The 23,314-nt window shown below is 41.0% G+C and overlaps 1 protein-coding gene and 1 long non-coding RNA gene across 3 annotated transcripts in view; one reads left to right on the top strand and one right to left on the bottom strand.

Moving 5' to 3' along the window:
• The window catches only part of LOC309691234 (rab3 GTPase-activating protein catalytic subunit-like), a gene marked incomplete at its 5' end in the record, with an annotated part of 28,916 nt that extends 9,966 nt beyond the window's left edge, over window positions 1-18,950 (top strand). Inside the window, 6 exons of the mRNA XM_082508824.1 lie at window positions 398-488; window positions 3,255-3,358; window positions 4,188-4,303; window positions 4,595-4,697; window positions 14,249-17,985; window positions 18,568-18,950. Of these exons, the coding sequence (XP_082364950.1) occupies window positions 398-488; window positions 3,255-3,358; window positions 4,188-4,303; window positions 4,595-4,697; window positions 14,249-14,482 (648 nt within the window). The 3' untranslated portion in view covers window positions 14,483-17,985; window positions 18,568-18,950. The remainder of the gene's footprint in view (window positions 1-397; window positions 489-3,254; window positions 3,359-4,187; window positions 4,304-4,594; window positions 4,698-14,248; window positions 17,986-18,567) is intronic.
• A 1,864-nt stretch (window positions 18,951-20,814) lies between these two features.
• On the bottom strand, window positions 20,815-22,987 carry LOC309690379. Of its 2 annotated transcripts, XR_014271734.1 has the most exons (3): window positions 22,206-22,987; window positions 22,023-22,116; window positions 20,815-21,684 (listed from the first exon to the last, which is right to left on the bottom strand). It is a non-coding gene; the product is annotated as an uncharacterized lncRNA (long non-coding RNA). The 2 variants fall into 2 exon arrangements; XR_014271733.1 differs by having other exon boundaries at window positions 22,023-22,987.
• Window positions 22,988-23,314: the final 327 nt, after the last annotated feature.

Here is a 23,314-nt window from a genome sequence, read left to right as displayed (position 1 = left end):
GTAACTGGGGTTAGTTGTTTCCTCACCCAAAGAGGGTCCTGGATTTGGACCCGGGCAGGTCCCTGCCAAGCGTTTGCATGTTCTTCCTGCACATATGAAAGCAGAGCTCGGAGCTCCAGTTTGCACCGTCACTGAAAATGTTGCCTGTCTTTTAAAGACATTGTTTATCCAAAAAGAGAAAGTTAAAAATAATGCTCACTGATAGTCTTATGACAGATTTAAAGATCTGGGTATGACTGGTCCCTCTGTGAATAACCATCATAGAGAAAGGTCACCGTTTATCTGGAGTCTTCTTCAGAGGCAGCCTGTTGGCTGTGCAAAAATATTCTGTTGATCTGAAAGAGCAAAAGGAAAACAGAAGCCAGGCAAACTAAACTTTTTGGGGGTTTGTCTTTAGGTTCTGCACTACATGGCGATGCAGAAACCTGCAGACCTGGCCCGTCACCTCCTGCCCTGTATACTTCATGCAACTATTCTGAAGGAAGAAGGTAAGTCCTCACCGTTTGGTTGAAAAACACGTTTATATGAAATAAAATCAGGGAAAATAACTCTAAGCCCACAGCAGGTAAATTACAGTAAGACCGAAATACAAAAAACTAAAGATATTAAAATAAGTACTAAGAAAATGAAATGCAACCCGAGATGTTAATGGAGAAAAAAAAAACAGAAGCTGCATGAATAAAAAAGTAGAAATCTTGGACGCTGCCAGCATAATGCACAGCCTTTTGACGGGGCTCGCACACAAACACAAAGCAGAGGATGAAGCATCACCAAATATGTTTCCAAGCCAAAGAAGATAAGATGAAGCATACCTGCGCAGCGGTGGGTGATGAGGAGAGGCCGCAGCGTGTCTGTCTTAAAGTGCAAGTTTGTGACAGTTTAAAGCTTAACAAGCTAAGACGCCAAACATCCAGAGCACAAAGACAAGTCAGAGGGCTTTTTCAGACACACACTTCTAAACCGTCGTGCTCAACAGTGTCTCTGCTAAAACTGCGTCTGTGCTCTGCTCCTGTAAAGTTGCCTATCGAGTGCTTAATGATAAGGTGCATGGTAGCTGCTTTCCTCTGCAGGTGGACAAAGGAATGACTTCTCTGCAGACAGGCTCCTGGCAGAGCCACTGCAGAGGAACTCTTTACAATCACTGACTGTGAAACGTGAGGACTGTGTGGGGATGTGCAGACGGGGGCGCGACGGCTGGGAAACGAGGAGGGCTGCAAGTGGATGCACTGTATGATACACGCTGGCGTCTACACAGCTCAGTCCTGAGCTGAGTGATGTAATGACTGATTGCATCGACACAGTCATTACATCAAAATACAACCCCTTTTTTTCGGCACTGAAGCGAAACAGGCTCCGCCCACACAGCCGTTCTGTATCACAGCTGTGATGCAAAAAGATTTGGGCACCACTGGTATAGAGTGAATGGAACCCAGAACCTGGAAGTGTCCAGTGATGTGAGGGTAAAGGACGTCTCACTGTGTACTTTGGTGCACAGATGAGTTTGTGGTCGGTTCAGTGAATGCAGCCCATGAGCTGCAGAAAAAGCCCAAATCCTGAGCCCCCCAAGATTTGGGCTCAAGATGTGTTCTGCACTGCAGGCCCTTGGACTCCATCAGGGTTTGGGCCAGTTTTGAGCTCTTATAAGTATCAGAGATGGACACGTGATGTTTTCAGGGCTGCGTAGGCATGATGGGTAGAACATGACCCTGGTGTTAAAATGCAGGTAAATGTGATTTAGTTTGTTTACTCTAACTAGCTACCCAACCCTCACTGTGAAAGGAGCCTGGAAAGTTTCCCCAACATGAATTTCTTTCAGTCAAGTTTTCTCCAGTAATGATCAGAAATCAGATAAAACCCACTCTTTATTTTATTCTACACACAATAAATTGATAATTATTCCAGGATACAGAAAAGTCTAGATTTCGTCTTCAGACTGTCACATCTGGAGCAGGGCATAATTTGAATTGGTTTTTAGAAGAAGCTAAAGATCTTTCAGTCGTGTTGCTGTTGTTCCCTGACACCTGCAGTGCAACCATTAATTTAGCTAATGAGAGTTCACGTATAATTATAACAGGTCTTAGTTTCTGGATCGTCTCTAAGTTGACGGTATACTGCTAAGACCAGTTCTGAGTCTAGAGACAGCCAATGGTAAGGACTAGTAAGGACATCACTGAGGAGAGTTTTCTAGTACTTTGGAGAAACCTCAATCAGCTAACGTCCTGCTGTGATACTCAGACCTTTTCTCTAATTAAACCAGAAAGCTAGTTTTCATTTATTCTGTAATATCCCAGAATGTTTCAGCAGGTCAGAAATGCTTTGGTGCATATCCAGGTTGTATGCAAATTAATTCTGATTAAGTCTGGACTACAAAATACAAAACATAGCAACAATAATGTCCTCGTTTCACTTCTTTAAAAAATGTATTTTGATCTTATGACACTTACTAAAAGCTTTACTTCCAGAGGTTGACAGAGACGCTCCGTGCTGATAACACGTGAATGTGTGAAGGTTTGGATCATATCTATCTAATAGACTCCAGTTTGTGCATGTAAATGGAGAGTCCTCTTCACACACTGAGGTTAATTATGGAGTTCCACAGGGTTCAGTGCTAGGACCAATTCTGTTTACATTATACATGCTTCCCTTAGGCAGCATCATTAGAAGACATAGCATACATTTACACTGCTATGCTGATGACACCCAGCTCTATCTGTCCATGAAGCCAGATAACACACACCAATGAGTTAAACTGCAGGAATGTCTTAAAGACATAAAGACCTGGATGGCCGCTAACTTTCTGCTTCTTAATTCAGATCAAACTGAGGTTATTGTACTCGGTTATTGTAGATGGCCCCGCCCCTCCCTGAGCCTGGCTCTGCTGAAGGCTTCTTCCTGTTTAAAGGGAGTTTTTCCTTGTGCCAAAGCACATGTGGGTATATTCCTGGACAAAAGGCTTAGTTTCTATTTGCAGATGTGTTCTGTGATCCTCTGAAATAGCTGGATTAATTAACTCCAATAATAATCCATCAAGTCTTTGTGGATATGTTTTAATCTCTGTAAAGATTATTATAAAATGTTGTGAAGGTTTTGTTTATTTCAAAAGGATCTGTATTAGTAAGATAATAGTTTGCAGGTTTACTCAATTTTAGGCTTTTTCTCATGTTAACAGTAATTGAGGTTACAAACGTGGCAGGTCTTTCTTTTAATCACAGCTTTCTGTCACTCTGGAAACACTGTCATTTCTTCTCTTTCAGAGTCTGCTGAAGATATTCCATCAGTGCAAAAAACCATTCAGCAAGCTACAGTTCAAGCGAGCAAGCTCCTGCAGTCCCCCAACCAGGACTACAAGAAGTTAGAGGTCAGTGAAAACTCGACCGGACTTTCCACAAATGATTCAGTTTAAAAGAAAGTATCATTAGATTCACCCAAAAAAGTTTTGTTTTTAAATACATTATTGATTGATTGTTAACTGTGTTTTTGTTGTAGTTGAGTATGTGCTGTACATGAGGTGTACGTAGACTGGACAGTGTGCACCATGGCTGAGAACTTGGCTGATAATTATTATGGCCATTGATGGTTGAACCATGAAAACAGGGGTGTGGTGCAGTGGGATTGTAGTGGGAGCTGGAGTAACAAACTCCAGTGCTTCCTCAGTGATGGCTAACTTTTTTCTAAACCTAGGTAATTCCTTCGGCTGTTCCCACCTGGGCTCAAAGCTTTTATACTCTGCTGATATCGGATGTGTTTATCAGTGATCGAAAGCAGAGACTGAGATTGTTATTATTGAGTTTGATCACACGTTAGGTGCATTAAACACCTGCTTTAATACTGTCCTAAAGTCTGAGAACAATCATCACTTCTTCACATATAAAAATGTTCTTCTCACTAGCACTCAGTATCCATACAGCCCCTTTTCTTTGAATAACACTGTACAGCTGCACAGCTAAACCCCACCATGTTATTTCGGCTTGACTGGACAGTCTTGTTGTGTAAAAGCATTCTTGGCTTTCTCAAAGTACATTTAAGTATGCCATGTATCCACTGTGACTCCAAACACGCCTTTTACACCCCGAGACTCAGCCTATAACGTTCCACGTAGGAAAAACCACGTATGTGTATAAATGTGACAGTCTTGGGGTCTCATGCTGTCAGGATTGAGCAGACAGTTGTTCTTGTCCTGTGTGCAGGATTTCATTAACCAGCTGCTGAGCATGGAGACAGTCATCACTCAAGCTCGCTCGCTCAAGGCCAAGTTCTCCGTTCCTGAGGACGACAGCGGAGAGGCTGCTGATGAACTGAAGAAGTGAGTCGCAGAGTTTGAGCTGCGCTCACTGACAGCTTTGTTTGTGCTGTTGGTAACATGTAACCGTCTTCACCGTCACTATAGATAGTTAGTCAGTAACAGGTTGTCACGATGAATCTGTTTCACAAAGACGGCGTCTGAAGGATCACAGTCAGTTCACACGTTTCTTTCTCGCTCATGTTGGTGGTCTTATTTTATAGTTTTGGTGTCTTCAGGTTTTACATGTTCTTATTTAAGTGTTTTGTTTTGTGGGAATATTGTAACATTTTCCACATTGTGTGTTGTCTCTAGGTTTGTGAGCTCCCTGCTGGAGGAACCAGAGGTGGTAGTGACAGGAGCAGGCCAGGGCCTGGCTGGCAGTATAATCCACGGACTCTTCATCAGTGCTCAGAGGGTAACTCTCACTCTGCCTCCGTGTCCTTCCCACGTCTTGCTGTCAGTTTCATGTATACAGTCATGTATTTGTCATCTATAGAGACATCTTTAGAGGTACACACACACACCAGTCAACCACTTATTCAATATCACCATCAAGAATAGGTCGGTGTCCCGGTCCTAGAACAAGACATGAAGTCAGCGCTGTTTTATTTTGTTGTGGGCAGTCTGAGGCACACCTGTGCACTACTCATGATGTCAGATCAGCATCCTGATGTGGCACACCTGTGAGGTGGGATGGATTATCTCAATATAGCAGATGTGCCCACTACCACACATTTGGACTGATTTGTGACCACTGTTTGGGAGGGATGGTTATATTGTGTATCTGGAATGAATTTTAGGTCTCTACGTCCATCCCATGGGGAATGGGAGCAGTAACAAAGGTGTTGCGTTTATATTTTTGTTGAGTGTATATACTTCATGTAGATGAAACTGGAAGGACGTGGTCAGCACTGATGTAAAGATGCGGTGTTTTCTGTCAGTGTCAGGAGAGTCTGCTCTATTGTAACGTTGTTTCTTCCTGAAACACACAATTGCTGCTGCTGTGCTGTGAAGCACGTTCAGAGTAGAGATGGACCGATCCGATATTACGTATCGGTATCGGTCCGATACTGACCTAAATTACTGGATCGGATATCGGAGAAAAATAAAAAATGTAATCCGATCCATTAAATATCACGAAAGCACCTCACAAAACTTGCAACACACCGTAACTCACCTCAGGTTAGCACGTCGGAGCAGTATGCATCACGTGATAGAGTGGCTGTGGCATGCGGGACCTGTCGGTGGTCTGGATAGCATTTGGAGCTTCGCTAGCAACCCGGCATTTCATCTCCGACAAAGTTATCCCGAGAGAAGTAAAGCAAGTGTGTAAGTCCATCTCTGAATGTTTGTAAAGCATTCCTGCGTTAAGCTTAACAAGCGACTGCCTCTTCTTGCTGCTACTTCAATCATGAAACTGCTTAACGATCAGCTGATCGGCTTTTCTGTCGCGAGTCCGTGTCTCTTGTTTGCTTTTGGCCCACTTTGCACCAGAAAGAGGAAACCAGCGGCTGAACAACAGCAGCACGTTTAAGCTTGATCAGCTATTGTTAGAATGTATTTAATCTTACTTTCTACTCGAGGATCTTTTTCTACAGCTGACGCTGGTAACTGTGCAGGGGCGGATCTAGCAAAGTTTAGCCAGGGGGGCCGATAGGGCATGAACAGGGAAAAGGGGGCACAAAGACATACTTTTCTTTCTTATTCTCATTTAAAATGTCGAGCTTTTAATAAATAATTATCTGACAGCCAAAGTTTTAATTTGATGCAAAATGAATAGAAGTCCATTACTGTATATAGTGACTGTTAAGTCTAATATATATACCCTAGTAAGCTATAGTACTTTTTACTTTGGGAAGGTACCATCTGTGCAGTCTGCAATTTTGTTGAAGAAAGATGTTGAATCTATTTAATATTTCTTGAAAAATAATTGATTTCTGTGCATTTTTTTTCACACTGCATTAAATTAAGGTTGATTACGGCGATTAAGCATCATGAGGTGGAGCGTGAGGGGTGGTTCCCTATTTTTTATTTATTTATTTTTGTTGTTGCTGGGAGTTGGAACCCTATTAGTTAGGTTGCTTAATATTTACGCTAAGTACTCTTTAAAATACCAGAATAGGGAGGATGGTGTAGGTTTAAGTTTATTAGATTGATCAGTATTGCTGTACTATGAAATATTTTTTTTTGCATACAGGTGTAACAGAATAGCTTTAGTGTAGTTGTTGTTTTAAACTTGAGTATGAACTTATACAAAATGCAGCAAGATATTTAAAAAACAGTTTTGTTGATTAAAAAACACTATATCGGATTCATATCGGTATCGGCAGATATCCAAATTTATGATATCGGTATCGGTATCGGACATAAAAAAGTGGTATCGTGCCATCTCTAGTTCAGAGCTATAAGAACCAGTCTGTTTAACTATCAATGAAAAATGAAGAATTATCAGTTTGACTGTGTGACAATTCTGCAGGAACAAAGTTGTGCAGCTCTCTCCACAGTGGAGCAGATCTCCTTCCTGTCTTTGACGCTTCTTTTTCTCTTTCTGCAGTAACAACTATTAATGTGCATTTGTATATGTTTACAGTGTTAGCAGAAACAAAGCTTTGGTGGCCGTGACTCCAGAGATGGAGCCGAGTATCTAATCGAATCATCGGTTTGTTCTTCAAGCCTTAAAAGTGTCCATGTGCTCCACACTGGATCCCAGATTGACTCTGATGCATCAACTGGAACATGAATCCAAAATCCTGCTCCTCACATACAAGGTCTTAAATAATCAGGCCCCATCTTATCTTAATGACCTTGTAGCACCATATCACCCTATTAGAGCACTTCGCTCTCGCTCTGCAGGCCTACTTGTTGTTCCTAGAGTATTTAAAAGTACAATGGGAGGCAGAGCCTTCAGTTTTCAGGCTCCTCTTCTGTGGAACCAGCTTCCAGTTTGGATTCAGGTGACAGACAAAACTTTCCTCTTTGATAAAGCACATAGTTAGGGTTGGATCAGCAACCTTAATTAGTCTGCAATAGACCCTGTGCACGAGAAAATGCTAACTTCCTGTTTTAAGATCGGATGCAGGGTTGTACATTTCCGGTAGCTTTACTTTGCGGTCAATTGCTGCTGCAAAGATGGACTCCAAAATCATGTCCAAAATATGAAAACAGAAAGATGGCGTTAAGTTACAAAGAGCAGAAGGTGGGAACACTCACCACTGCTGTGTCATAAAAAAAATCAAATGATCAGTTTTGAGGTTTGAAGCGTGCAGATCGATTGGTGGTTTACATCACTCAACACAAGCAGAACTGCATTACAGAATCAGAAGCACATCTCTGTATTGATTGATTGATTGGTAATTTATTTCAACATGTGAACAATATACAAGTACATTTAGAAAAGAAATAAGAGAGAAAAAAATACTATACAAATTACATACAAAAAAAACCATTCTGATTAATTTACATGTATAGTGACAGTTCTTATGATTTAAACAGGCAGATGTTCAGCATTCAAACTACAGGTGAACAATAGTCAAAGGTTTCCCTGCTAGTCAAGTACACACCTACACAGCATGTCAACAAACCGTGGTAAGGGTCTCTATGCATGAGTATTTACGAAGGGTATGTTGTGACGTACCTTCAAAATTACCGCGGTCCCTCGCTATAACGCGGCCTCGCTGTTTCGTACATTTTTTTTGTGCAAGTTTGCATGCTTTTTTTTTTTTTTGCGCACAGCGCTTTGTGTTCTGCGTCCTGATTGGCTGCAGACTATTGTTGATCTCCTCCGTGCCGTCTCTCCTGTACAGTACAGAATCGCTGATTCATTGATTCATTAATGATTCATTGATGTTGAATTATCTCTCAGCTGCTCTGTTCTCATGTGCTGGACCTGAAAACACGGTTTGATCTTTGGTTTCTGTAATACTGGACTTATTTGTCTACGAAGGTTTGAACTTTGAGAGCTTAAACAGGAGAGAAACGTGTGAAAATGTTCATGTCTGTCTGAGTGTATAAAGTGTGTAGTGAGGGGTTTTACCTTAAAACATCTATAATAATTGTAAAAAATAAAGTTGGCTACTTCAGATTTCACCAATCGCATTTTATTTTTAGAACGTAACTCCCGCGATAAACGAGGGAGCGCTGTATACAAATACTGAGAAGTATAAAATTTGAATCCTGTCTCTCTCTGAGGCGCGGGGGGAAAAAATATCGACAAGTCGATCAACATCATCTACAGATACATTCGACATCTCGAGAAATGTAAATCGCCACTGGATTCGTCCATTTGGTTGAAAAACCCGACCGTGAACAAGGAGCGAATATCACACCGGAAACTAAGCGCTATGCCCTGGAAGTAGCATATGCTAAGGCGCACAGGTCTAAGTTATAGGTCTAAGTTTCCCATAATGCACTGGGTGTTTCTTCTTCACTCAACATGTGTTAGTAGACCTCTCTGCATTCAGTCCGTCTGCCCCTCATCTATCGATGGATGTTTGTTAGAGGCTTTGGTTCCCACTGTCGCTCACAGACGGTCACCTAATGTTTCCTGTGTAACTGCAGGGTCTTTGCCTTATAACATAGAAGCAGCTTGAGGTAACTGTTGTTGTGATGCTGTGTGTGTGTAATAAAGCTCCCTTACTGACAGTGGGTCACCACAGCTTGTAGCTCCATGTATTTGATGTGGCACGTTTGCCCTCGCTGACACAACCTTAAAGGGATTTGTGTGTATGAATAAAGTTTATTGTTCATACAGTTCATTGCCGTATGTCTGTGAAAGGCTGAATGAGGGTTGTAGCTCCCTCAGCAGCTGTGGAGCGATGGCTCGTGGTCACCTGATTCAGCCCTGGAGATGTGGTTGGTTAGACACGCTGCTTTAGTTTACACTACAAACCACACTCACCTGTTTACACTCCTTTTGTGTTACAACCACCTTGTTACACTCAAACACCAGATGATGCATCTGAGCCAACTAAGGATTCACTGAGACTGAAGAAGCTCGAGATCATAAGAATTTGAGGCTCAGCTGATACAGTATCATAGGAGAATCCAACCATTGTATGTCAAGAGACTATAGGCAGTGAAAGCTCCATCTGGAGGAGGAACGACGTGGTTCAGAGCGTTGCCTCCTGCAGCTGGTGACATGTTCAGATTTCAGCTCTGTCGGTTAGAAAGTCTGTTTTTGTTTTTCATCTGTGTGTTGCTCTTTCATCCTTTTCTTCTTCCTGTTTCTTGCATCAGGCTGGCTGACTTCACCACTGATGAGGTAACCATGAGCAGTAAGCCTCGTGTCGCTCACAGTTACATTTAACATAGTGCGATAAACACACTCAGTCATTATAAGGTACATCCTCTCTAAAGGTTCACATAACAGACAAACAGGATAATAAAAATGATCTGGTTCTTTGCAGCGTCCTGAGATGAACAACACACGACATTATTACACGTCTCAGTATTTGTTACACTGAACACAAATATAAACACAACACTTTTGTTTCCATGAGCTGAACCGGATCCTGACTGGTTTTGCGACATGTGTGTCATTGTGCTACACATGTACGGCATATTTCAGAGTGGCCTTTTATTGTGGGCAGTCTCAGACACACCTGTGCAATATTCATGCTGTCTAATCAGCACCTTGACATGCCACACCTGTGAGGTGGGATGGATTATCTCAGCTAATGAGAAGTTCTCACTAACACACATTTAGACAGATTTGTGAACAGTGTTTGCGAGCAATGTTCCCTGTAATGTTTCATGTGTCTGAGCGAACACACAAACTCCCTGAGCGTCCCTTGGACCACTGTGAGTAACAGCAGACGTGTGCACTGTGGTCACGCCAGCATCCAAGTTACATGTTTATTAAAATAATCAAATTACAGCATTTACATTTATGTTAGACTACTTTTAATTAACTGCTTTAGCCCACTTACAATGAAAATTAAAACAATCTTCTTCATGACCTGTGCAGCATGTTAACACTAATGGAAGTAAGAATAACTTGAACTTCAATTTTGAAAACACAACTTTCTTTAAATAAAGCTCTGACTTGTATTATGAGTCTGTGGTCTGAGAGAGAGTCTGTAACTCTGTCTGCAAAATACAGTAAATAATGACCAATGTTGGGCAATTAATTATATAGTTACTTCTTCAAAAAAGTAACTGAGTTTTGCAAACAGAGTTTTTTGCAGCTGTTTACCTAAAAAATGCAGCCAAGGTGTTTTTTAAATAAACATTTCAAACTATTTACAGAACAATCAGCTGTTCTGCATCAAATCTGATGCCACACAAATTATTTGTGCCGCTCCAAAAATAATTTCTGTCCACTATGAGATGAAGGAGAACAACAGCCTGATACCTGCAGGCCTGACAACAGGAGATGTATCACTGCTGTAACACCTGTAACACTCAGCAGTTGCCTCATTGTTCTGACACACACAACAAAACTATTGACTACACTACACACTAACTACACACTGACTACACACTGACTACACACTAACTACACACTAACTACACAAGATTTGTGCTAAACTTGGCAATCGCATCTCAAACACCGCCGTCACTCCTAAAACTTCCCCCTTCCTAAACAACTAAATGTCATGTTGCCATATCATTTTTTGATTGGTCGACATGGTGCATTTTTCCACCAATAGGAAAGGCTGGTGGGGGTTTGTTTTGGTGTTGTTTTGGCTCACAGGCTTTCGAGCGTTTTCCTTATAAAACGGCGTTTTTACCGTTTCTTCCCGCAGTAAATATAAACAACGACAGTATTCAGGAAGAAAAACAAACATTGCAGATATTTTTATCATAACTCTGGTTTTACGCGGCCGATCAACACAATTTAAAAACTGGTATAAAGTCCACACTTTGTCCGTCAGTTGTTCCGTCTGTCCTGCTCACGTCTCCAATGGTTGTACACGCCACATCAGCCGCTTTGCTAAAACACCGGTGTCGCACATAAGGACGCTGTCATAGCCTGTCAGCCACGTTGATCAGCTGCGTATATACGAATGTGAATCGCGTGATTGGCTGGACTACGGGATAAGGTGGCCTCGTTCTGATCCCATACGGGAGCAGCCACTCACTGACTAACATGCAGAACAGAATTGTTAGTTTTCATTTTAATTTCAATTCAGGTGATTTTTTTTTTTTTTTTGTGCGCAACGCAGATTTTCTGTGCAGAGCCCGTGCCAGCAGTGCACAATTGTGCCAGCAGTGCGCAATTGTGCCAGCAGTGCGCAATTGTGCACGCGCGCAGCTTAGAGGGAACATTGCTTGCGAGTGTCGGGTCTTTTGTGTTTGTAGAAAATGTTTCATATCTTTGAGTTCAGCTCATGGAAAACAGGAGCAAAAACAAAAGTGTTGCGTTTATATTTTTGTTCAGTGTAAATGATAAAACATCAGGTTTGACCCAGAATACAGTTTGATCCACATGATGGCGCTGTGAAAAGTGCGCGCTGTACTGGTGGCACCAGTGTCCCCAGCCCACAGACCAGTGCTGCTACTAATCGTCATTAGCAGCATCTAAATGCTGTTTAAAGGTGGACTTCATCTGTCACACAGGAGCAGTTTGGCTTCGCTTTGCTTAAATGATGACCTGGTGTATTTCTGTATACACACCTGCTAAGGATCAGGTGACTTTTATAATAAAAGGTTAATACGTAAAACCTTAAAAATAAAAAGGGCTGTTTTTAGCAGTATTTAGGCTGCAGTCTGTGTATTATGTCCATGATATTCTACATTACAGTAAAAACAGTAATTATATAAAGAACAGATGGATCAGGATCCTGTCTGTTCTTTACTATGATCTCAGCTGATAATGAGGCTTGAAAGAGACATGTTTGAACTTTTGCATTGATCAGACAAATAAGCCTGCATGTTTGCATGAGCTTTACCTTTAACTGTAAAACATGAAGCCTTTATTATTAAAAAAACAAAACCCTTTTGGTGTCATACAGGTAAGAAAGCAGTGAAGCGTTTTTCTCTCTAACAGATGTTTCATCTGTTTTCTCTGCCGTTGCTCTGATGGGACCTGCAGGGTGTTTTTGGTGACGTGGAGGTTTGCACATGTTTCACTTGCTGCCTGTGGTTCATGTTCTAGTCCCACTGTGAAGCACATAGACGTGTCCTGACTTCCTGTCTGTCCCACACTCTGTTGTCTCTGTTTGTTGCTGCCAACAGTACAAGTCATCTTTGCAGATTTTACTGAATTAACAAAAACATGTTTACTGAAAGACTTATTCAGTAAACATTAGGGCTGGGCCATATTATACCGTTCACGGTAATACTGGTATAATGTTAGGCAATGATAGGAAAATGAAATATCGCGATAGAATATGAGTAAAACGCGCATGCGCAGTGCCTTTGTTTTCATACGCACATGGCCGATTGTTGAGTGAAACAGATGAACCAGAATTGGTTTGTAAAAATGGTGCAACTTCAGTGATGTGGAACTGGTTTGGTGTTTGTCCGTCAGATACACGACAAAGCACATTTTTTTGCAGAACATGCAAGCGGCCGTCGTTACTGTCGTATTTGTCGGACTAAGATGCACTTAAATCTGGGAGTAATCTGGGTCCTAAACTCCATATGGTTCAGGTCAAACAAACACTGCAGCATCACTGAGCGTTAAAAACTGTCTAAATTCTTTCATCTTTAATAAAACGATCAGCATTGCTGCTTTACCAGGTGTAACTATGAAGTTTAACTTCCAGGCATCCATGAAAACAAAAGTTATTACATTTAACGGAGTTAGAAGTTAGCAGGAAGCTAGCGGAAGTTAGCTCGCTAGTTTCGCTAGTTACCTAAGCATGATATAGCATGTTCTGACTGAGAGATTTCTGAAAAAATTCAAACGTACAGCTCTGCTATCACTTCCAACATAAATGAAGACAGGAAACTAAACAGCAGTGACGTTTGTAGGGTTACTGAAGTTGGGCTAGCTGGTATATAATGATGTGCTACGTGATCGCTAGCGACACAGCTATGTTAGCATAACATAAACAGTGAAGCTGGAGGACGAACACTAACACTTTTCCACTTATAAAAGTTAACGTGAAGGTTCCTGATGGTTAGAGACAAATACAATCACATGGCAGGATGCTGTAAACGGACCAAACTTCAGTCAGGAGAACAACTGAGATAATCCATCCACAATACGAGGTTAGTCATTAATATACTGCAACAACATGGGAATAGAGCAGCTGCCAGAGAATTCAACATTAATGAATCAATGGTACAGAAGTGGAGGAAGAATGAGTTTAATAAAGTTTGATTTATCTGACTGCTTTGTTTCGCTTAATGTGCCTTATAATCCCGTGCACCGAAAACTACGTACTGCACACTGCAGTTTAATGTTGCAAAGCAGCTCTTTTTAACTTCAGTGGATATTATACATGGTTATGCTCAGGATATGTCAGCCCATTTCTACTGGAAATGCCTTTTGGTTAAACTTTCAGCAAGGAATTTGCATTTGCACTGTTACATTTTTATAAAGCTTTAATGTACATAAAAACCAGCTTCTTGTTTAAGTGAAAATAAATGGAAGGTTGTCTTTTTGCGCTAGTAATGTTGTGGAGTTGTATTTTGTCTCTCATCAATTATATCGTCAGTTATATCGTTATCGCAAATTTTCAAATATATATCGTGATAAATATTTTTGGCCATATCGCCCTGCTCTAGTAAACATGTTTGTTACACTGAGACTGAAAAAGAGATCCCTGTTTACGCTCATAGAAAACGAGCCTCTGTTTTAATTTATTGAAATCATTTCTAATCACAGACAGGATCAGCAGCGTGCAGCTGCAGTGAGGTGTTAGTAGAGGAGCTGTGTTTGTGAGCTGTAGTCTGGATCAGGTCTCTGTGGGAGACTCGGTTACAGTACTTCTGAATATCCACGTGTCCACCTCACACAGCACATTTCTTCAGAATCAGTTGCTGTTTGCTAACATTTGACCTTTGCCCTTTTAGGCTGCCCTTCTGGCGCCCGTCGATAAGGACTTGGGATCTGACAAGAAGCAAACTGGGGGAAGCAGCAGAGTACCAGACTTCCCTCCTCCAGCAGGCCGGGAGATCTTGTTGCGCACCTGTGTGCCGCGACCAGCAGCGTACTCCAAGGCGCTGCCTCAGCGGCTCTTCTGTGTCCTGATGAGGGAGGAGTTTAGGTTGACCGGAGCCTTTTCCACAGACACGTCCTTCTTTTAAGTCCTGTGAACAATTCACACCTGGGATAAAGATAAGTGAAGGACACAGGATGGAGACTTTCACATGTATGAACGTGGCCATGGAGTAAGATCATAGAAATACATTTCTTCATTTGTTTGCTTTATTTGTAAGAATGGTGCAATATTTCAGCATCTACGGCTCGCCCAAGCTTAAAAGCAGGAAGCAGTATATTACTGGCATTGATTAAGAAGCATTTATGGCTTTGTCTGGAAATATGTGAAACTACATCCTTCTCTGTATTCATAAATCTGCAGCTTCCCGCAGCTGTGATAAAACAGTTTCACACTAAAACCTTCATTTTACCTTCAAAGCTTCTCTTGATGCCTTTTTAAGGAAATGAAATTTGTCGTTAGGATGGAGTTCCCCATCCTGCACTCACCACACGCTAACACAACCTTCTCAACTCTGATATTTAGTAGATTATATTTCAGTTGCAGGGATTGGTCCTGATGGTAAACATGAGAGCCGGTGAGGACTTCATGGGTCGTTTCAGCTGAGCTCCATCCTCCAGCATGTCCTGCTGCTGGATTAACACACAGCTGTTTGTTTGCATCCAACCAGAACCAGACCGTGCAGATCTTATTCCTGTTCATAAGCTGATTGTTCAAACATGAAGCTCTTTGACGTTGTATAAAAACTGAAACGACACTTTACAGCTGACTGTGATGTTTTAAATGGAGCTGGTTCCTCGAGGCGCGTCCGACAGCATGAGGGGAAAATTGGTTTTGTAATATTTTCTTTGTTTTGTTAAGGGTGTATCCATCCCATGATACAGACACATACAGTTTAAACGAAGCACTGAAACTTGCACATATTTATTATAGATGCACTGAAGCTAATCGAGATATTTGCTGTCAATCTGTGGCTGCGATTAAACACTTTACTGAAAACTTTATTAACTAGTAACTTCATCAGTCATGACAGAAGCTAATATTTCTGTGCTAACATCGTTTAAACAGTAACAGCTTTCCTCCAATATAAGCTAACATTTACACCGTAACTTTAAGCTAGCACCATAAAGACGGTAAAACACGTAATAATATCTACAAATGCATCTTAAAGCTGTTATATTAGCACTCTGTGTATTACTAACATAACCACATTAACATTACTGACACTCGCTGACTTTTAATAGTCAGTCTATAAATGCTGTCCGTTTAAATGGTCTTACCTGTACCCACTGCATATCCACCGGATTGCAGCCAGAGTGGATTCTGGAGTCTTCCACGCTCCTGTTAGTGATCCTCCATCTGGATGGATGAGAACAACCTTCTGAACAATCTAGCAGGAGATGCCCCATATCTATGGGACCGATTTGTGCTAATAACGCCCATTGTATGGACTGATAACAGCCGAAGCGGGTGAATAAAGTCACCCAGTAGCTAGCTGTGCCATTACCCAGCATACATCACTCCCTCCGTAAATGCAATAAACGATACAAAAGTATCGTTCTACCTGTTTTTCAGGTAGTTGTTTACATTATATAATTTATTGTGTTCAGTATACGTCACTACAATGTGATTTGGAAAATGTCTAAATATACCGACAGCAGGCACTTCCGCAGCAATCTCTTCAATCGGAGGACCCTTCACGTCAATTCCCGACGCGAGAGGGGTACCCTGCGCGTCCATAAGTGCAGCAGAGGGAGCCTGACCATGCGTCACACGTTTGACGAGTTGGGAGTGAGAACGTGTTGTATTATCGGATCGTCCATCTCTAGTAAATAGTGCACATTCATACAGTGCAGACCAGCAGCGGCACTGCTCACATATTTTGTGCTCTAAGAAGAAACCAAACCCAGCGAGTGATGTCACAGTGATTGTGTCCATCTTTCATATACAGTCTGTGGATATATCATGGTTTTAATGCCTCTGACAGCTTGTCATGAAATACAATGTGATTAACGTGGTTTTGTTTTAGAGGACTGAGGGACCTCCAGGGTCAAGAGGGTTGCTTTTGATTTTTGTAAAGACTCACACGGTGTGCTCGGGTGCTTGAAAATCTTTTCATCTTCACCAAAGCCCTCTGTTGGTTTGAGCTCAGTCTAAATGTGTTTGTGGTTTTCTGTTTGAACCCTGAAAGAAAAATTCAACTTCCTATTGCCGAGCTAATTTGCTTCATAATGACTCTGCCGGGTCATTATGAAGAAAATTTCATCAGGATCTCAACAGTGGAAACAGGATCAAACAATCAAATGTGTCTGTGCAAACGAGCTGAAACCACACAAAAGGATCCCAGACCGGCCCCGTCTCTCAAAGCGATCAACACGAAAGCTCGTGAAGTTTCATTTGAGGTCACGCAGGTTACATTTTCTTTGAAACTACTGACTATGTGTCAAATTCAGAACTATTGCTGCAATGTGACCCAAATAATACTTTTTATTCTGTATTCAATGAGATTACAGTCGTATCGCTGGGAGATCTGGCTGTTATAATAAGGGAAAAGTTAATGGAGTTATCAGTCGTCGCTGTACTTGAAAGGAGAGATGGCCCAGCCAGATTTATTGTAATAAAATGCGTGGACAGCAACATGAGCCCACAGTTTTATGTCTCTATTGTTTTATAGTTTGGAAAATGATTTGCCAAAGATGAGTGCTTCCAGTTTTCTGCAGACTGCACGACCTGACTGTGGAAGTCTGTTTCTGCCACCCAAATATGAAGTCGATGATAGTTTTGTGTTATTTTCTTCACAAGTTGGAGTCAATAAGTGGAGATAATAACCTGTTAAGTTTTGAATCATGATGAGGATCTCTGTCAGTGCCTGCATAAAAATCTCAACTGTAGCTCAACACAACCAAGTGCAGTACAATGAAAACACTGACCCCGGGTTTAACGAGGACCAGAAGGATCCGGAACAGAGTCAACGACTAACTAAATCTGACGGGTACTTCAATACAAAAACACACGCAGAGTTCATTTTTCATGTGCTGCAGCCTCACAAACAACTGATATCATGGAGATATAAAGTCAGAGCAACTATACGTTACTCTTACTGCGCATTTTTAATTTCTTTTATTATCCCTTTATCATCCAACCAGAGTCAGAGAGGAGTCGACCCCACCCACCACAGGGCGAGAGGCGGGGTACACCCAGGACAGGTCACCACTGAAGTACCATCAAATCAAATGAAAACATCCCTACACAGCAAATTCAAAAGTGTTAAATGTTTTGGTGTTAATAGTCTCCTTGCAAAAGTAGAGTTAATTTTACTCTAAGTAGAGTCACATTCTTTTAATGTAACTCTGAGGTGTAAAATGATAGTAGTTAAAATCGAGTGTTAAAAATGAGTGTTTCTCTGTCAAATCTGGAGGTGTTACAATGGAAACATTAACTCTTGACCTCTTAACTCTGAACTCCTAGAGGGGCTATGACACCAACAGAGTAAATTCACAGACTCCGCCCCCAGCACGGCTCCAATCGAAGCTGAAGTGAAGCCGTTTCAGAACATTTTGCTCTACATATTTGAGTTGTTTGCCATGCTTGGTAAGTCATTTTTTCAAAGATTGTTTCAATTATTATTATGAGCTTTTACTTCTGTGGCTCTTTGGAGTTGAGACAAAGCTGTGTGAAAGGCATTAGCCATGTTGCTCGGTGATAGCATAATATTCTGTTTTAGCTAGCTGAAAGGTATTGTCTGCGGGCAAATACCACAGCCTTGAAAAAAAGCTTGCATGTGAATTTTCAGTCAAACGTTTGGTCAAATACACCTAAAACAATGTCTAGAATGTGAAATGTTGGTATAATGGTGCTACTTGAAGCCTGAAAACGATCGCCCATAAAAAAAAAAACGAGCAAACGGCAGTAGCAGGCGTCCTGACTGGATTCTACGTTAGCATAGATCCCTCCAGAGTTTTGTGTACACGGTTTAGGTAAAAATGAAAAAGGTTGAGGTTTTACATTTAGTTCAGTATTACCTGTTGCCTGTGTCTTTGTCTTTTGGGAAAATACTTTACACAAGTAATGGCTCAAAGAGGATTCCTTTTTTTTTTACTGTGCTGCAATTGTTTACTGGATTATTTGTGCCATTAATTAGTGTCAACTAATTTTTATTCAATCTCCGCACAGGATATGCTTGTGAAGATGGAATATGGGGGAGAGCAGAAGTGCGTTGAAGTTCCACAAAGGGATGAATGAAGGACATGCATATTGTATTGAAGAAATAAGTGATGAGATGCTGTTATTTGCATTTACCATGTCAGACCTTTTGATAAACAAAATTCTAATGAAAGTGAGAACATGTACACTGTTACATCTTTCAGAAAATGTTTTGAAATTGTGGTGCACAGTTCAGAATAAATGTTTTTCAAAAACCATTGCATCTTTTTAGTAAATGTTTATTTCCAAAAGAAATTTCTAGAAGTTCAGAACAGTAAAATTACCGCTTTTTAGATGAATTAGAAGATAACTCTTACGTAGTTAAACTAAAATACTCTTTGAGAGTTAATATATAAACTCTTAACACCAAGTGTTAAATTATCAACTCCAGACAGATTTGGTGTTTAACACTAAATCAGAGTTAACGTACCAACTCTCCAAAAGGAGTTAAATTAACACTCTCTGGTGTGGACCCATATAGACACTTTAATAGTGTTGAAATCAAATCCGACAGTGTTAATTTGGACATGCTGGATTTGCTGTGTACAATAACTCTGCAGTGCTGTTTGAAGGACTTTTACGTTGCTCCATTGCTGCACTTCAAACTTGTCCTCAGAGCAAACATCAAATTCTCTTTCAGACTCTGAGGCTCTGGAAGTCTCCTGCATATTCGCAGAATAAGACGGCGGCACAGAAGCCAACCAAAGTGCTGCTGTGCATGTGGTCAGCACTGACATGGACTTCAGATGTAGAATATTTTCACTCCCTTCCCCAGACAGTCCTAATGTTAAGCTCTTTAAATGCCATCAGACTTTGGCAGGACGGAGTCTGGAGGAGCCTCATGGAAGAGAGGAGCTCCGCCTCTTTGGCTACATCCACACGGGTGTTTTTGAAAACACAGAGTTTCCGTTTTTGTTTCTTTGTTTTTAATCCCGTCCACACGTGCAGTTTGGAAAAATATCTCCGTTGTGGGATTACAATATTACCTTATGCCATGTTAGACCCCTAATTAAAGATTGTGAATTATTATGTAGTTTTAGTTTGCATTATTCTCCTGAATTAGAAGAAGCTGATAACTATTGCATTTATTAAACTGATTTGCATTAGAGTGCTGATTTATTGTGAATGAATGATATTGTTTTATGATGCATTATACTGCTGAGTTATAAGAAATACTGTTCACAGAAAGTCATCGCCTTATTTGTCTGATTAGAAGAGAACAGCCTAACTAAGCCTAACAGGGGACAGGTACTTCTGCCCAACCTGGCAGCCACAAAGTGAACTCATTTAGGTAAAGATAACCACATGCACCTAACCAGCCTGCACCAGCCTGACATTTCTTCCTCCTAAGTAAAAACGAATGGATGGATTGAACTTAAAGTCTCAGCTCAGTTTTCTATTTTGACCACCTACACCCCAAGATACTCTTTTAAAAAGTGTTGTTTTCAGATCCCTTTGAAGTTCATAAAGGGCCTGTTCATTTTCATTCAAATGTTTTATTGCATAAATGTTACTGTTTTCTTTTGATTTATGCTCCCACTACACTGCACCTCTACAAACAACAATGCCACGGACTGTCAGTTGCTTTTACATGCTATAAACATGAGTAGGTTTGATCAGAGTTTCAGTTATCAAAGAAAAGACAAACTGAGCAAAAAGAAGGAAAAAAAGACCAACTTCTTCCCAACTGACAAGAAAAATACTCGTCATGTTTTCATAATAAAGGATCAGGCTCCCCATTTATGACAGCTTGGACCAATAATGTATGTTACATTGATGCTACTGTAGAGACAGTGTCAACATCTCTATTTAAATATAATTAATATACAAAACACAATAAAAGTTATACATGAATTATTCATTATTTTTCACTATTGATAAAATTCATGTATACTAATCAAGGTTATACATGAGTAACGACATTATTAATAATGATTAATAATAATAATTCTAATGCCAACATGATGACTGTTCATAGCTCCTGCTTTGAAATACTGAACTTAAACATTGACCTGATGAAAGATCACAATTCACAGTGGCCCACTGTCAGAATCATTCTGAATATAAACTCATCGAGTTAATCTGAACCTTTCTCAAATGTGCTGTGAATAAATGCTGCTGCAAGCCACTGTGGGAAAGCTGTGTTATTATCATGAAAACATCTGTGACACATTCACAGAGGACGAGGACACAAAGGGACGACACGCAGAGGCTGTGTTAAAGTCAAAAATCCAAATCTTTAGTCCTAAACAGGCAGTGGTTACAAACAGGAAGACGAGCAGTCCATTAAACAGTCTACAGGGTCAAACATACAGAGAATTCAAACAGCTATTAAAAACAAATAACTGGACACTGAAAAACTTCAGTGATGTGTGAGGCACCAAAGGGAAGCAGCTGAGTATATTCAATTAATTATCTTCAAATACAAAGACAGAAACTCCTACAGGCAGCATGCAAACTGAGCAGGATACACAAAGATCAGAGATTACAAAATAAATCAGAAAAGGATTTCAAACTTACTGAGAGCAAGGCCTCTGTTACAAATCTGTCTAATAGAAAAACATGCTGTACAGATACAATACGGTCAGTGTTCATGGTCATTTAAAAACTGGCTCTACCTGAACCACTTCAATATTTTATGAAGTCACTGAGTCGACCATTTCTACAGTTTGTTTCCTTCATTGCAGTTAGAGTGTGGCTGGTAAGGATGAAAACACACACAGAGCGTAAATTGTCTTTGTTAGTAAGAAACGTCAGCAAAGAAAAGACAAAACACACAAACACTCTCATGATATTCATGAATCATTAGAAAGCATCCAAACATTCTGCTCGTGGACTTTTACAGTCTTATTTGCACTCGCTCATCTTCATAATCATCCTGATCAGTACATGACAGGGGAGGCTTTGAGGTAGGCGGGGCTCTCTGCTGATGTCAGCATGAAAGGCAGGACCAGCGTCTGCCACATGTTGGTGAAACATCACAGTACACTGGCGTGGTTTCCTTTCCAGATGTTGGACGTTTGACACTTCAACGTTGAGGCGAACAAGAAGACACAGTTTTGGGTCGGGTTGCTGCAGGGTTTCTAACTGAGCAAAAGCAGAAGCACACAGACCAACAGGGATCAGATGCTGAGTGTTAGAGGAACATCTGTGCTGATCACTGAATGCTGCTGTGGTCTCTTGTTGAAGTTGGCTGGTGGGACAGTCTAATAGTGATATCCTGCCCATCGGAGGAACAGTTTTAAAAACACATGCAATACTTTGTTTGTATTACAGTCAAAGTTTATGTTAATTTTGTCCTTTAAAAGTGTTGCTGTACTATAAAGTCCTATAATTTGAGGCTAAAATGGCTCAGAGAGTCTCTCTCTCAGAGGATCTCCTTTGAAAGTGGAGACGGCTTTGTCCGCTGATCCACGTCACTTTACCTGGATGTTTTCTTTGAAGCTGGATGAAGACTCCTCTCCCTCACTCCTGTTGCAGCTGTGTGGTCCAGTTGGCCTCTGAGGTCACAGTCAACATCTGTAGCAGAAGAGGGGAAATAAAAGTCCAGGTTACCAAAACTGGGAGCTTTTCCAAAATAGAGCGTAACTGGACTTTTTCAGCCTTACAGGCAGATAGTCGTCTGAAGCTGCAGCTTTTTCTTTTTAGCTTTTTCCAATCTCTGCTCTCGGCTTTCTTTGAGAACATGTCTGCTTTCTTGGCATGGGTCTGTCTGCTGTTGGTGAAGAGACTAAATCCACATACTCGCTACTAAGATCTCCTCAAGTAGTCTCAACCAGATTACAGTTTAAGAGTAAATGTCTCCTGAGAGTTTCACCTTGGGGTGATGCTGTCTCGCTAACATGCAATCATGAGCATTAATCTATGAGGTGAAAAAGTAATTTTAAAAGCTCCAGCCACAAGTTTTATTTCATCTGTGTTTTGGTCAGAGTCCCATCAGACCTCCAGAATGGTGTCAGAGTGTTTTCTATCCACGTGATGAGCACAGGCCTCAGGTCCAGACCTCCACGGGCACCATAGCCTCTTTGGAGCTAATAGGTGCAAGAAGGTTTTGTTGGGATAGGAACTGAAGAGGAAACTGATGAGGAAGGCAAGGATCTTCTTCAGCTCCTCCGAGCTGGGACCTCTTTGTGTAGGCCAGCATTGGCCAGGTAGCCCTCCAGCATCGCTGGATGGCCGACAGTGGAAAACCTGGAGGAGGAGGAGAGAAACAGCAGCTTGGAGCATGTCTTTATACTGTTTAGTTTTTAGAGCCACAGACTTTCTTTTAATGTCATTGTTCAGGATCTATGACTGATTATGTATTTATTGTATTCCTCCATGACTGTGTGACAGCAAGTGGAAAAAACCAGCTTCACCTTTGTTGATATGCTTGTAATTTTAATATTGATTAAATTGCCCATGAAATAATAGAAAGCTCATATATGAAAATGTATTTTAAGAAATAAAATGTTAATCTGAGTACAAAGGAGTACACTCACCTTCTGGTAGATGGAGGTGTAGAGAGCGCTGGTGAACATCCAGGCCTCCTCGTAGAACTGATCACTGATTGGATCCAAAACATCAATGGAGGATCTGCGCTGAGGATCGTCCTGATGGACAGAACAGAAGGAGAGTGAGACAAGTGAAGATATACTAAACAACACTGTGACATAAACTGACCCACACACAGTTTGATTCACAGGTGATTGACACATTATTTGACCACGAGCAATCT

The sequence above is a fragment of the Aulonocara stuartgranti genome, assembly GCF_965226115.1.
Source record: "Aulonocara stuartgranti genome assembly, chromosome: 16".
Lineage (NCBI taxonomy): Eukaryota > Metazoa > Chordata > Actinopteri > Cichliformes > Cichlidae > Aulonocara > Aulonocara stuartgranti.
Note: the sequence above shows the minus strand (reverse complement) of the source record. Positions and strands in the feature narration are given on the sequence as shown.